This window comes from Euleptes europaea, chromosome 14 (genome assembly GCF_029931775.1).
Source record: "Euleptes europaea isolate rEulEur1 chromosome 14, rEulEur1.hap1, whole genome shotgun sequence".
Taxonomy (NCBI): Eukaryota; Metazoa; Chordata; class Lepidosauria; order Squamata; family Sphaerodactylidae; genus Euleptes; species Euleptes europaea.
The window spans coordinates 677,703-692,437 of record NC_079325.1 but is presented as its reverse complement, the minus strand read 5'-3'; the positions used below and the strand labels follow the sequence as shown (position 1 = coordinate 692,437).

The window sequence follows — 14,735 nt, the reverse complement described above, 5'->3', positions numbered from 1 at the left end:
GACAGCAGCTACAGGTGAGAGGGGCTCAGTTTTCTGCAACACGACCCACAATGCCAAGTGCTGCCATTTGGGCCTCTTGGGAGGCCGTGCTTTCTCTAGCACTTGCAGCTCTTGGAAAGGATCCAGGCCTGGGGCAGAAGTGTGAGCAAGCCTTCTCCCCCCCCTCCCCCCAGTGGCGGCATGCATTTCAGGAGATATAGATCTGGTTTGCCATAGTCCAGGCAGAGTATAACGTACACAACATGGAAATGGTGCTAAAAAGAACCAGAGCCACTGGCATCCCCTGCCCACTCTAGAGAGTCCTCTTGAGGTGGGCTGCGTCCTGCTCCCGGGTCGCTCCTTTGTCCCGCACCTGACTGTCTTTCAGAGGCTTGAACAGGCCAGGGCCAGCCCCCCTTGCCCCTCAAGCCGTTTCCTGTCCTGTGTGTCTTGTATATGACTGGCAAGTGCTTTAGAGCCACGGAGTGTTGCTTTAAATTGTGCCCCTCCCAATATGCTTGATGTTTGGCCTGATCTACAGGCAACAGGAATGAGAAAAATGACCTGTAAACTTCTTAAGAATTCCCTTCCCCCCTGACCAGCAACAGGCTGCCAGGAGGCACCTGGTTGAACACATTGCCTCTGTTCTTGGGCACCATATAGTCTGGCACGCTTCCTTGCCCTGAGAGTTCCCAAATTGAAATTAGAAAACCACCCCTCCACACCACCTGTTCCTTGGAGCTCTGTGCTAGAACCATGTGCCTCCTGACAGCCCCGTTCAAAGTGGAAATGTTTTGTCTAAGTAACTCCATAGTAGCGTAGCAAAAGCTGCCCTTAAATTCCACCCGGCTGCTGAGGACTTCCCTGGGGCTGCACGGAGCAGGCGAGCGCTCTTGTGTGTTGGGGGGCAAGGGTTAGATGGGGAGTTCTGACCCGAAGCAAAATCTCGCTTCTCTTCTGCAGCTAGTTTGTTGTCCCGGCAGCGGGGACAGAGGGTCATTTTAGTGCAGCGGGATCTGTGTGCAGAAGTGTTGGATCTTGTGATTGCGCACACCTGATGTTGATGCCCTGTGCCATGAGTAGTGGTGGGGGGTTGGGCTGCTGTGCCCTGTGCCATTCTTGAAGCACAGCATTTTAAAGTCAAAAGTAGTATTACTTTAAGCAGGGCCTCCTGGAAGAGGAGTGGCACTTGCCCATGTTCTTGAGCTTTGCTGTCAGGTGGCTTTGGGGGGTCAGGAAGCCACCTGGGGCTCATTAGTAGCCATTTCTTTCTAGGGCATAGAAGGACTTGTAAATGGAAAGATGCTCCAAATTTTTTCTCCCATCTGAAACCAAATCCTACTGGTGTCATTCCGGAAGGTAACTTGCCTGCAAAATTCATGGACTGCAGCAGCTGAGAGCCGTCTCTTGTGTGCTCTGGAGTTCCCAAGGGAACAGAGGCCGAGGGCCTTGGGGCTGGCTTCACCCTTCGAGTCCAGTGTGTCAAGTCTGACCCATCCAGGGTGAAGCCTCTTGAAGTGGGGGTGCAAGCCAGCCTTGAGTTCCATGTCTTGCTGTGCTCTTCCCAAAGGGTGCTGCACTTGCCAGGGGGGGAGGGGGGAGGGGGGCTGGTCTTATTTGGCTCTTTTAATTTCTTCAGGATGAGATGGGAGCATCTTTCCTTTCCCCCTCTGGCTTTTGTGTGAGGAGCTGGGTGAGATCTTGGAAGCTGGACACAAAGGCAGAGGGAGGTGTTAGCATTGGACATCTCATTCTGATTTTCTTTTAGGGATGGGCTTGCCTGCACAGGAGCTATTGATCCATGCCAGATGTGTGGCTGCCATACGTCACAAGCCTTGCCTTTTGGGGCACGGCTGTCGCCAGCAGTCAGCTGACCTCTTCTGCTGGTGCCAGGGGTGCCATTGTCTGGGGTACACCATAAACACTGTTAATGGGGCACAGTTGCCACTTTCCTCTGGCAGAGTTTCAGAAGGTTAAGACGACGCTGGGGTGTGCTGTAGCATTTCTTGGTGACCTGGGGGCTGGGAAGGTGACCAAGCCCTACCCCCTTCTGGCAGTATTCTAAAGTCCTGTGCAGGCATTTGGGGAGGGTGGGGGATATATTAAGATACAGCCTTGCTGTATTTTAACCAGGAATGGGGGTGGGGTGGGGTCAATCTGGAAAAAAGTCACTATTCCCTTTATTAAAACAACTGGAAAATTTGGGTGGGGGGGAGGGCTGTTTTGTGTTCAGTTTAAGCAACCTGGTATTTTCATTGGTCCTCAGCCCAGGCTCTGTTCACTGTGAACAGTGGGGACTAGAATTGGAAGGGTGGGGTGGGAGGGAGAATGAACTTTATTTTGGAAACTGGTAATTGGCAAATGTCCACTTGAGCTCAGTTTTTGGTTCAATATGCATTTCTGTACACAAGGTATGTGGTGGAAGGCTGACTGACCGTCTTGGTGCTGGAAAGCAAAAGTACTGAATGGTAAAAGAAACTGGCTTATTTTAAAGAAGAGAAAGAGCTCAATAAAAGTTCACTGGGACTTGAATTTGTTTAGATTGTCTGTCTGACGTAAACCAGTGGTTGCTTTAAGCATGGGGTGGAGGGGGGAGAATCCTGGTTGAAGGGGGTGGGGGGTGGTTCCAGGACTCTCTGCAAAGGCTGGCCTCTCTTCTCTCCCCCTTCCTTGGCTGGGGTTCTGTCCTTCCGGCATGGCAAGTCGGTGTGGCGCAGGCCTTGTGCCTGGGCCGCTTCCAGGGCTGAGGCGCTGCCCTGCTCCTCGTTGCCTGACAGCTCTCTGTGCTCTGGGCCCAGTTTCAGCGCAGAGGGGGTGTCCAGCTTCTGCCGGTGACCTCTCTTGCCTTCTCAGTGTTTGGTTGGGGCTAGACTGACTCTGCTGTTGGCATGCCTTGTGACTTGTACCAGTGGCAGGAGGGCAGCGTGCAGTGAACATATTCACTGGCTTGTTCTCTGCCCTGTGTGCGTTTGACCTGCTCTGAAGTCATCCTACCTGCCCTGTTGCCCCGCTGCAGTGCATGGTGGTGACTGAAGGGTGGGAGGGAGGACCGGAGAGAGGGTGTGTGTGGCTGCTCTGGCAGGGAGGACGAAGATGGAGCGGTGGGTGAGTGTTGGAGTTCTTGAGGACCTGCTGTGTAGAAACTCCAGAAGAGGCCATTTCTGTTGAGCCTTTGTTTTGAGACCGCCAGCCAACACTCCTCCCCCGGGGAATTGTTTCCACTGTTGAATTGGCTTTACCTTTGAGAAGCTTTTGCTAATGTTCAACCAACAGCTGCTCTCCTAGAACTGGAGCAGCAGAGAGCAAGTCTGTACCCTCCAAAGAGCTGAAGGTCTTCTGCAGGGCAGGGGGCAGCCGGTGCTTCCGCTGTAGCTCCTCTCCTGTAGCAGAAACCCCTCAGCCTTCTATCATGGGAGCTTCCTTCCTGGCTCATTGCTTCCTCTGAGCCTCTCCATCCTTCTTAAAGTGGCACCCAGCGCTGGCCTGAGCAAATAGGGGTCCCCAACGCTGTGAGCGAGCGCCAGTGGTGTAGTGGTTAAGGGCAGGGGACTCTTAATCTGGAGAACCGAGTTCAATTCCCCACTCCTCCATATGCAGCCAGCAGGGTGACCTTGAGCCATTCACAGTTCTCTCAGAACTCTCAGCCCACGCAGAGGCAGGCAATTGCAAACCACCTTGAAAACCCTACAGGGTCGCTATAAGTTGACTGAGACTTGGCAGAACATTCCACCACCAGCAGGGAACATCCAAACATGGAAGCAGCATTGAAAATATTTATACAAGTCAATAAAAACAAACAGCTTGATCAGGGAGGAGGGCAAATGGTGCTGCTGCAGGATGGTGCTGCTGCTGCAGCTTTCTTGTTTGGGGGCTTCCTAGAGGCTCCTGGTTGGCCACTGTGTGAACAGACTGCTGGACTTGATGGGCCTGGGTCTGATCCAGTAGGGCCTTTCTTATGTTCAAATAGGAGTCCCAAACTTTGAGCACCACGACAGAGAAGGCCCTTCAGATTGCCACCCATCCAGCCTCAGATGGCGGGGGTACCTGAAGTAGGGCCTCCAAAGATGACCAGGGGTGGATGGGTAGGGTCATGTGCGAGAAGGCAGGCCTTAAGGTATGGTGGTCGGCCGCAAGTCATATAAGGCTTTCAAGGTCAATATCGGCACCTTGAAATGGACATGGAAGCAAATTGAGAGCCGGTGTAGGTGGAACAAGACTGGAGTGATCTGGCCCCTGGCACCCGCTCCAGGCAGCATTCTGGCCACAGCATTCTGTGCAGATCTGGATAGTCTTCAATGGCAGCCCCACATAAAGCACATTGCAGTAATCTAGATGTTACTAGGGTATGCACCACAGTGGCAAGATCTCATTCAAGAAGGGCCACAGTCGGCTCACAAGCTGAAGCTGATGAAAGGCAACGCTGGCCACCGCTGCCACATGTTTACCCCACAGGAGGCCTGAGTCCCGGAGCAGCCTCATCTAGGACGAGATACCACATTTCCTGGGTCAAATTCCCTCCTCCCCAAGTAGCATCTCTTGTTTTGTTGGGATTCAGTTTCCGTTTATAACCTCTCATCCATTCTAAAACTCCAGTTCACAAGTTTCCACAAGTTGCCTGGGAGAGAATCACAGAGTTGGGAGGGGCCACACAATCCATCTAGTCCAACCCCCTCCTCAATACAGAATCGGCCCAGAGCATCCTTGATAAGTGTTTGTCCAACTGCAAGCGTGAGACAGAGGTGAGTGTCATCTGCGTATTGGTGGCATCTCAGCCCAAATCTCCGGTGGTTCAACGTTTGATCCCAACATCCAATCTATCTGGTTATTTCTAGTCCTTCTTTCTCACTGAGTCTCAAGGCAGATTACATTAGTATAAGTCAAATACAGTCAACGGGATGGGACATCTAATGAGCAGTACAATAGGGGTTGGGCTACAGAAATCTGAAAACAAACAGCAATCTCAAATGGAGCTGAAAACAAAGTTTGAACTTTTCAACATGACACGGCAAGTGGTGTCAAGTCTGGAGCAGACTTGCAGCGATAGGCTTACGGTCCACAGTCCCTCTCGCTTTACCAATGCAACTTTCCGACCGTCTCATTACAGTACAGCCCCATTTAACCTGTACAAAAAATAAAATTCCATTTTGCATCATTTGCCAAAATCTAGGAGAGCGGGAGCCTCGTCCTGAACACGTCAGGGAGGCCGTTCCATAAGGTGGGGGTCACCACAGAGAGTGCTGTCACAGCCCCCTTGAGAATTTGCTCCAGGGAGATGAAGCGCAATGCTCTGGTTCTTCAACCAGGACACTGCTAGCCTCATTCCCATATTTAATCTGTTTGCCAGACAATACATTGGTAGAGGGGAGGGGGGTGGACTCAGTCAAATGCTTGGCTAACATCAAGCAACATTCTGCCTGTAGCATTCCCACAGACCCCTACGCTACCAGCCTGATCAAACGAGAACAAGTGTGGTGTAGCAGTCTAGAGTGCCAGACTAGGAGACGGGAAACCCCCTCTGCCACAGAAGTGCACTGGGTAACTGACAGCCAGTCACATACTGGCCACCTAACCTACCTCATAGACCAACTTCAGAGTAGTTTAATAATAATACAGGGACAGCTAGAATGTGCTATTGAATGGGATGCTTGTAGGTCTTTTATTGTGAGAGAAATTAAAGAAGTAACTTTGAAAGTTAGGTTGAAATATCTGTTAAGTTAACCCGTTGACCACAGTTGAAGCTTCCAAGAGTTTTCAGTAGGAAAAGCTGTGCTAGACTGTCAAACTCTTTTCCCGCATCTAAGAACATAAACGCTACTTTCTCCTCCCCCCCACGCACAAATTTAATTGCATTTATGGTGAAGCGTATATTGTCTCATCAGTCTATTTGGCACAAAGCCTGTCTGATTTGTGCAAATTAATTCTGCTATACATTTTCTTAATTTCTCTGCCATTATCATTGTAAAAAGTTTATAGTTGACATTCAATAATGGAATAGGTCTGTATCGATGTTGGATTATTGCCTTCTTTGTGTCTCAATGTTACGTGATCATCCTGCCATGATGGAGGCAATATTTTCTCTTTGCTTATTTGATTCATATCTTTTTGCAGTGGTATCATCAAATTTTCTTCAAAACACTTGTAGCACTTTGCTCTCAGGCCATCTGGGCCGGAGCTTTATCCTTTTTCATTTTCCTTATTGCTTGTGATAGTTCTTGGATCGTAATAGTTTGGTTCAAGATGTGGCATTTTTTCACAGAAGCATGGGGAAAGCAAAATGCTGGGTGCTGAGGCCAGCCTCTTGTTTCTTCCGAGCGGCTCCTCCCAGCTCTGGTGCCCGTGGAACAGCCTGCCCACCCCTCCCCCCCCCATGCCAGGCCCAGCCCGAGCGGAAGTTCACCCTGTAGACTTTGCATCTTGGACCTTGTGGTGGGCGGTGCCACATGCAGACCTTTCTTGGAGCATTCCCTCAAGTAGGGTGGTCTGCTACCGCACCTTGCTGCTGACAGGATGCCTTTCCCAGCCTGGTGGGTACTTCTGGGCATCTGCATAGGTGTGCCGGGGCAGCAAGCAGTGGCAGGCAGTTTCCCACCACCTTGTGACAGGTGAGTGGTACTGGGGCCCTGGCAGGTGTGACATCTGGCCTTGTTCTTCCCAAGTCGGGTGAGGAGCAGGGGCCCTAGCTCAGGGTGCCCCTTCTTGCTGCTGTCCAAAAGTAATTCAGTGGAAGGGCTTCTTCTCCAAGGGTGAGAGCAGAGGCTGTTTTGCATGTGTCCCTCCTCCCTGGCCAAGCCACTCCCCCGTCTCATCCTTTGCAGGGTTGCAGAATTGGGGGGGGGGGGCTTCTGTCCTGCCCTTGCTGTCATTCAGGCCCGTGCTGCTGTTTCCGGGATCAATTGTGTGTGCGGAACGGAGGGCTGCTTTCAGAATGCTTCTGTGTGGCCAGGTGGTGACCGCTGTGCCTGTTCCCTGATGGGCAGGAATTGGAGCTGCTTGCAGGTTGTGCTTTGGGAAGAATTAGGAGCTGTTCTGCTAAGGTGGTGACAACATCCCCCTATCAACTGATTGCCATAAGATGCTGGTCAGGCAGGGTGTTGTGTGCTTGCACCTCTTATTTGGCAAAGGTCCCCCGGCTCCTCACAACAGCCCCACCCAAAAGGCTGGCAGGGAAGGTGCAGAGGCTGAGAGGGTGCACCTTGCCCACAGTGAGTCCGGCTATGGTCTAGCTGCCACACCAAGAAGCAAGGAGCATGGCCAGAGGCTGCCGAGCACCCCTATGCCAGTGGGCTTGAGGGCACCTGAAGAGACGCCTGTCCATAAAGGTCTGCGGGACAGGGTCAAAGAGGTGCCTTGAAGAACCACCACACCCACCCACACCCACACACACACACGCTCCAAGACAGGCTCTCCCCTGGTCTAAGACAGGTTGTGAGGGTGGAAGTGGGGGGTGCTGAGCAGGTACGAGGGTTTCTCTCAATGCCAGTCTGGGGAACTATGGGCCGGACAGGAAGGGCAGGAGCTGTGGCCCGCCTGCGTAGCACAGGTGAGAGGAGGGGCAGCAAAGAGCCTCCCAGGCCTATGTGGGGGGTGGTCCTCTCCTCCCCTTCCACCCCTGACCCCTTTTGCCTGCCCTTCCCCAGCCAGATCTACTGCACTGGGGAGCTGCTGCGGCAGGTCCAGATGAAGAAGCTTTTCACTGACGACAAGCACTTTGTGGACCTGCCCCTGCGAGCCAGCCAAGGTGAGCGGCCAGCCCTGCCCTGGGGAATGGGGCGGAACCTGCTGGGCCTGTCTCTGGGGGGCAGTGGGACTGCCCTCCCGCAGTTCCTCTTTCCTGCTAGGGCCATTTCTTGTGGCTGGGTGCTCTCCGACATCAGTTCCTCTTTGGCTGATGCAGAAGAGCAGCGTTCCTGCTTTGGACACCAGTCTAAAAACCTGATCTGTGCCGCCCCCCCCCCTCCAGCTTTTACCCTGGCATGTGCAGGCGGTTTCCAAACAATGTTCATTGGAGGACTTCTAAGCTGACGCTGAATGTGGCGGTTCTTTCTGCATGGGGAGGGGAAAGATGTACAGCCGTGAAGCAGGCGCGCATTGCCCATTCAATGGTGGACTTGGGAGGCATTCGGCACCTGACCTCTTCTGGAGCAGCATGGGGTTCTGCTCCACACCAGAGCAAGAGGGTGTGGTGATGGCAGGAGCAGTGGTGCACACTGCAGAGCCAGGCCCTAGCTGGGCACAGTCGGGCTGGCCTAGTGCTGCCAAGACGAGGCCGGGCCCCTGAGCTGACGGCTGGACCTCTCTTCCCAGAAATGGTCCTGCAGGACTTCCAGCAACTGGTGAATGCAACGCCGGGCGGGGCTTTGTCCAAGCAGCAGCTGGAGGAGTTTGTAAAGACGCACTTCTTGCCCCATGGGCAGGAGTTTGAGCCCTGGGAGCCTTCAGACTGGACACGCAGGTATCCCTTGAATCCTAGCCAGTCTCTCTGGGTCAGCATCCTACAGTGAGAGGGCAGGAGGTGTGAGCGCACAAGAGGCTGCTCCAGGGCTCCTTTTCTGTGCCACCGGGAGGGGGCGTGTGCAGGGTCGCCTGCTCATCAGCCAAAGTCCAGTCAGCTCTTCCATGCAGGCCTCCCTCTTCCAGGACTGCCTGCCGGGGTTTGTTTTGCCAGAAAGACGTAAGTCTGCAGCAGGGGCCACTGTCTTGGTGCACAACCCAAAATTAATGTGCAGCATTTGCTGCCTCGAAGGCTCCAAGCTCAGATGGCCTGGGGGAGGGGTCAGCCAAGACGGCTAAATAGAGCCTCCGTATGGAGAAGCCAGGCAAGGATGGGCAAGACGGCCCCGGAGCTTCCCTTGGGGAGGGAGAAGGTGACCCCCCACCGAGGCAGTGCAGAGCTCCCCAGCTCCCCACTGCCCTGCTTGCCCCCTGTCCCTCTCTAGCCCAGAGCTGCTCGGACTCATTTCCGACCAGAGGCTGCGGTCCTGGGCCCAGGAGCTGAACGCCAAGTGGAAGCTGCTGGGTAGGAAGGTGAGCTGCCAGGATCTCCCCCTCCCTGGGTTCCTGGGTGGGGGATGGGCCTGTGTCCACTGCCAGCAACCAGCTTGCGTTTCAGGTCAAAGCCGATGTGCAGACCGACCCAGAGAGGTACTCCCTGATCTACGTGCCAAGCCCAATGATTGTGCCTGGGGGGCGATTCATGGAGTATTACTATTGGTGAGAAGCTTATTGGGGGGGGGGAGAGAAGGGCCTGGCACACACCCCCGAACTTTAATGTGGCCTCCAGAGCAGGCCTGGTCTGGCCAAGCTAGTGGCTGGCCCAGGGCTTTGCAAGGCTCTGACACAGAGGCCTGAAGGTCCTGCAGGGAGGAGAGTCGGTCCTTGGGGCAGCTGCATGGGTGTGGGTGGAGCTGGGGGGGGGGCTCTTTTGCAGTGCCCCCAGCACTGAGGCCTGGCCTTTCCCTGCAGGGATTCCTTTTGGGTCATCGAGGGTCTTCTGCTCTGCAACATGACGGCCACAGCGAAGGGCATGATCCAGAACTTCCTTTATCTGGTGGAAAAGTGAGAGTCCCAAAGCTGAGCAGGGAGAGGGGCAGGGGGTGGGGTGGGGTGGGCCCCTGCCTGCCTGCCTGCCTGGAGGCTCCTGCCCCCACCCCCGGTGCCTGCTCCAGTGTTGCTTCTTGGTGACAGATTTGGACACGTCCCCAACGGAGGCCGCGTCTACTACCAGCGGCGGAGCCAGCCTCCCTTCCTCACCCTCATGATGGAGGCCTACCTGAAGCACACCGGCGACCTGGCCTTCCTCAAGTAAGCGGCCGGGGTCCAGTGGGGGCTGTTTTCTGCTCCCTGAAGGGGAGGGGGCTGTTTTCTGTGTCCCGTCTCCCTCCCTCCCTTGCATTGACAGTTCCTCTGGTTGCCTGCAGCGCCAGCCTGGGTGTGCTGGAGGAGGAGTACCGCTTCTGGCAGGAGCAGCGGGCTGTCAACGTGACCTTTGCTGGCCAGGAGTACTCCTTGAACCACTACAGCGTGCCAGTGGGGGAGCCCAGGTGAGGGGCGCAGCCAGATGGGGCTTGGGGCTCTTCCCCCCGTAGACCCCCCCCCCAACCCCAGGCTGATAAGAACATAAGAAAAGCCCTGCTGGGTCACACCAAGTCCAGCCGTCAGTCCACACAGTGGCCAACCAGGTGCCTCTAGGAAGCCCACAAGCAAGGCGGCTGCAGCAGCATTTATCCTGCCTGTGCTCCACGGCACCCAATGTAATAGGCCTGCTCCTCTGATCCTGGAGGGAAACATCTGTCCAGGAAAATGAATCTGCCCTATATCTTCAACAGTGAAGACAGATGAGAAGAATGCATTTCGTTTCTCTGCAATCACTTTATCCTCCCTTATTGTTCCTTTACTCCAATTGTCAACCAACTGCTTCCCTAGCTGGTTTCCTGCTCCTAATGTCCTTAAAGATTATTTTATTGTTGGTCTTGATGTGTTTAGCAACATGTCCCTCAAAATCTTTTTTTTCTTTTTTTCGCATCTCTAATTGCTGGCCTTTCCTTTGTGCAAGTTTGTGTTTGCTTTTGTTTGCCTCGCTTGGGCAAGCCTTCCAGATTCTGAAGGAAGCCTTTTTTTCTCGAATAGCTTCCTTCACCTTATGCGTTAGCCATGGTGGTGACCTCTTGGACTTCATACTACCTTTCCTGACCTGTGGTATATCTAGCCGAGCCTCTAGAATTGAGGACTTGAGTAACCCCCCAGCCTTTTCCAGAGATTTAACCCTCCTAAACTGTTATTTTCAACTTTCTTTTTACCATTTTCTTCATTTTAGAGAAGTTTCCTCTTTTAAAGTCAATGGTAATTTGTTGATGCTTGTGTCCTCCCCCCGCCCCCAGGCCAGAGGCCTACAGCAAGGACGTGGAGCTGGCCCAGGGCCTGCCGGAAGGTTAGCACACCCCTTCCCCACCCCACTATCCGGGCCGGGCTGGGCCACCCTCTCCTGGCTCAGCTCCCTTCTCACCCCTCCGCAGGCAGGCAGCAGGAGCTGTGGTCCGAGCTGCAGGGCGCGGCCGAGTCGGGCTGGGACTTTTCTTCACGCTGGTTCCTGCCGGGGCCCCCTCCCCTGCCAGCCACACTGCAGGACACGCAGACCAGTGCTGTCGTGCCCGTTGACCTCAATGCCATCCTGTGCCACGTGGAAGCACTTCTGGCCAACTTCTGCACCCGGCTGGGTGAGGCGCTGTGGGGATGGGGATGGGGACGGGGTGGAGGGGACCAGGCTGCCATTGCCAGGCTGCCCCCCCTGCCCACCTTCCTCACTCACTTGTCCTGCCTCCTTGCCAGGAGATGCTGCAAAAGCTGCCCGGTTCCGGGCTGCTCACCAGCAGCGGGTGGCTGCTGTGAGGGCCGTCCTGTGGCACGAGGGCACCGGCACCTGGCTGGACTACAACCTGCAGCGCCACCAGCATAACCAGGCCTTCTACCCATCCAACTTAACCCCGCTGTGGGCCGAGTGTGGCTTGGAGGGTGCCGCCATGGAAAAGGCCCTGCGCTACCTGGAGGTAAGCCCCCTAGGCCTCGGCACGGGCCAAGAAAGCCAGGCAAGGACTGAACGCCCAAAGGCCATGGAGGGGCTCAGTCACCTCCTACTCTGCTTCGGCCAGTGTCGTTCAAGTGGAAGGGCTTGGACTCTTCCTCCTGCAGACGACGCCATCGGCAACGGAGTAGTTGCACCAGAGGGGTCTCCACACTTGCCGTGGCTCAACCCCCCCCCCCAACAGGCCACCATTTCTTTCCGTTGTAAGGGAGGCCTTTGAAAAACAAGCCCAGGCAGCTTGAGAGTGCGCTAATGTTCTCCTGCTCTGTGGCTACAGTGCACCATTTCCTGGCTTTTTTTTTTTTTAAGCAAGCCTCTACCTGTTTGTGTTGCAGAGGGACAAATCTGCAGCCTGCACCCCCCCTTAATTCCAGAAGGAAAGGGGCGAGGGACAACTTAAAAAGAAAGCTGGGTTCTTGTTCACTGTTGCAGTAGATTGTTATATGGCTAATATTGACTTGGCAATTCCTGACTTTGTTTTAAAGTCCTCCGGTCGTTGTTTTGTGTTCTTGGGGTGGGGGGTGGCAGGGCGTGAGGGCCGGACCTGCAAGCGAGGTAGCCGTTCCAGTGCCCAGGACTTCCAAAGGGACTCTGGCTGTGGTCTTTCCAAAGAGCTCACCCCACACCAGGGTGGCTTTTACACACAGACAATCCTTTCTGCAGCTCTCGTTTGGTGCTGCAAATGCTGAGGCATTCACAACAGCAGGGGAATGTTCCAAAAGTACTTTGCGCAGCTCTCCTGGTTTCAGCCCCCCCTTCATTCTGCCACCGTCACTGAAGTGCTTTTTTGAGACAGTAATTGACAGATTGTTATTATGCTATACTAATCTATTGCAACTATATTAAGTCCCAGCTTTTATTAAAAAAAACTAGCCATTTTAATTGCTAAGTTATAAGGGGGAAATGCGCAGCCTGCATTCTGCTCCCCCGGGAGCTGTGTGTGCGTTGGAAGGCCACAGAGTCTGCCTTAGATGCCTTGTGATGGAGTCACTTAGCCCACCCCAGCAAGCCTTGAAGTGCGGGCACCCCCTGGCCAAAGCCGTTGTGTGCCGTTCAGCCTGGGCATCCCAGCACCCTCCTGCTGTGGGGCTTGTAGGAGGCTACCCACAGGGCACCAGGAATGGGCCACATGCTGTCGCAAGAGGAGAGGGTGTCAACAGGTTTGCGAGCCTCCGCGTACAAGATCTGGCACAGTGCACAGCAGTGGGGAGGGGAGGAGGAAGCAGGCGTGTGGGTTAGCCTCTGCCAGCAGAGGGCGCCATTGCCAAATTAGTTGCAAAGCGGATGGGGGAAGGGCTGTGGGCAAGATTTGACCCAGGGTGGGGTGGGATGGTGCTTTCTGCCCCACGACAAGGCCCCATGGAAGCCAAATGTACTGGTTCCATCCCTGGCATTTTGGGCTGATGTGCTCAATCTGCAAGTTGGCTGACTGGCTCTTGGCAGCCATACTGCCCCCTGTGCCCACCCCCAACCAGTGTTATGGCAAGGCTTCTGCCACCCAGCCTGTGGAAGGCCTAACCATCCCTTCCTGGACTTGTTTTCCTGGTGCCCACAGAACAGCCCAGCACTGTCCTATTCCCACGGGCTGCCCACCTCTCTGGCTCGCACGGGGCAGCAGTGGGACTTCCCAAATGCATGGGCCCCACTCCAGCACATGGTGATTGCAGGTAAGGGCTTCCCAGCCAGGCAAACCAGGCCCGTGTGTTTGCTGGCCAGTTGTGGGGTGGGGTAGCATTTGCACTAGGTCTCTGTGCAGCTGAAGTTGCTGCACCCTGCCCGGCCCCCTTCCTGTCCGTAACAGCCCCAAGGCTTTGGTCTGAACCCAAAGGGGTGGAGTCCCATTCCCCCCCCCCTCACCATCTCTGGTTCCTGCCCGCCAGGTCTGGCCAAGTTGCCATCCTCCCGGGCCCGAGAGCTGGCCTTCACCTTGGCTCAGAACTGGGTGAGAACCAACCTGGCTGTCTATGAGACGCACCAGGCCATGTTTGAGAAGGTAAGGCCCTCGTATCCCCACCAGCCTCCCCTGCCAGCTGAGCCTCTCTCTGGGCTGGGGGCCGTTTTGCCAAGCCGCATCTGCCATCAGCCGGGGAAGTGGTCAAAAGATGAAACGTGGGCAGAGCCCAGGGTGAGGGGGTGGCGGAAAAGAGCCAGGGCATTCCGGTCCAGCGGCTCTCCGCAAGCTGGCTTGGCTGGAATGGGGTGGGGGCATGCTCTCCCTGTCACCCCTGCAGGGCTGTTGTGCCTGTATCACCTCCAGCCACTTTGTCTCTCGGCAACAGTCCCCTTTTCAGCTGGCCAGCAGAGGGATGCTGAGCCCCCTTCTTTTCCTTCTGCAGTACGATGTCGAAGGTGACGGGACCCCAGGTGCCGGTGGGGAATATGTTGTTCAGGTGAGGCAAAGTGCCCTGGCCACCTCCTGCTCACACCTCCCCTCAGACTGGGTGGGGGGAGTCAGGCCCTTTTTGCTTGCCTGAATGTGTGTGTGTGTGTGGGGGGGCAGCCTAGCTCGTCCTTTTCCTTCTCCCCTGGCAGGAGGGCTTTGGCTGGACAAACGGCGTGGCTTTGCAGCTCCTGGATCTCTACGGCAACCGCCTCACTGCAGCGGGCTCTGCCCTGCCTTGCTCCTGGGCCTGGATCGGGGCCTTCCTTGTACTGTTCCTCGCACAGCAGCCTTTGTGAGTTGGAGAAGGAGGCCTGCTTTGTGGAGCCTTGAGCCCCTCTGCAATACTGAAAACAAAACAACCCCCCCCCCCAGCTCCTGTCGTAGCCTTTTTCTCTCACTACAGACACACCTGGCTGCCTCTGGGCAGGTGTTGGGGGGGGTGTGTTAGGAGACTAAGGTTTGCCCTTGGCTGGCCTCCTGTCACCTGCAGGCGGGGACCCATTGGCTCAGAGCTGGGGTCCAAGTTGTCAGAGACATGTTGTCCAGCATCCTCATGCTGCTAGGGGCCACCCCAAGCAGCCCCTGCAGTTGAGGCACAGAGGCGATTGGGCTGCAGCTCTTGGCACACGGAAGATCCTCAGTTGCATGCCTACATGCATGTGTGTGTGGAAACACCTGTGTGGGCTTTTTTGGGAAGCGCAGGGCGCCACAGCAGTTCAAAGGCTCCCTTGGCACCAGGGAAAGAGGGTCATTGGGAAGGTCACAGAACGTACAAAGCTTTATTCCCCTCCCAAC

General features: G+C 55.2%; 1 protein-coding gene across 1 annotated transcript; it reads left to right on the top strand.

The window, feature by feature from the left end:
* The first annotated feature begins 6,486 nt into the window (after positions 1–6,486).
* Positions 6,487–14,236, top strand: TREH (trehalase). Its single transcript, XM_056860826.1, has 15 exons — positions 6,487–6,581; positions 7,617–7,717; positions 8,284–8,431; positions 8,916–9,003; positions 9,089–9,189; positions 9,442–9,534; positions 9,664–9,780; positions 9,897–10,019; positions 10,857–10,906; positions 10,992–11,192; positions 11,305–11,522; positions 13,113–13,224; positions 13,438–13,550; positions 13,894–13,947; positions 14,090–14,236. Exons 1-15 carry the CDS (start codon positions 6,487–6,489, stop codon positions 14,234–14,236), a joined length of 1,761 nt encoding a protein of 586 aa, XP_056716804.1.
* Positions 14,237–14,735: the final 499 nt, after the last annotated feature.

Coding starts and splice junctions, on each gene's coding strand:
- TREH (XM_056860826.1), top strand. CDS start 6,487: ATGCCTTTCCCAGCCTGGTGGGTACTTCTGGGCATCTGCATAGGTGTG. Junction 9,190..9,441: donor TTCATGGAGTATTACTATTG/GTGAGAAGCTTA, acceptor CTTTCCCTGCAG/GGATTCCTTTTGGGTCATCG. Junction 9,535..9,663: donor TTCCTTTATCTGGTGGAAAA/GTGAGAGTCCCA, acceptor TCTTGGTGACAG/ATTTGGACACGTCCCCAACG.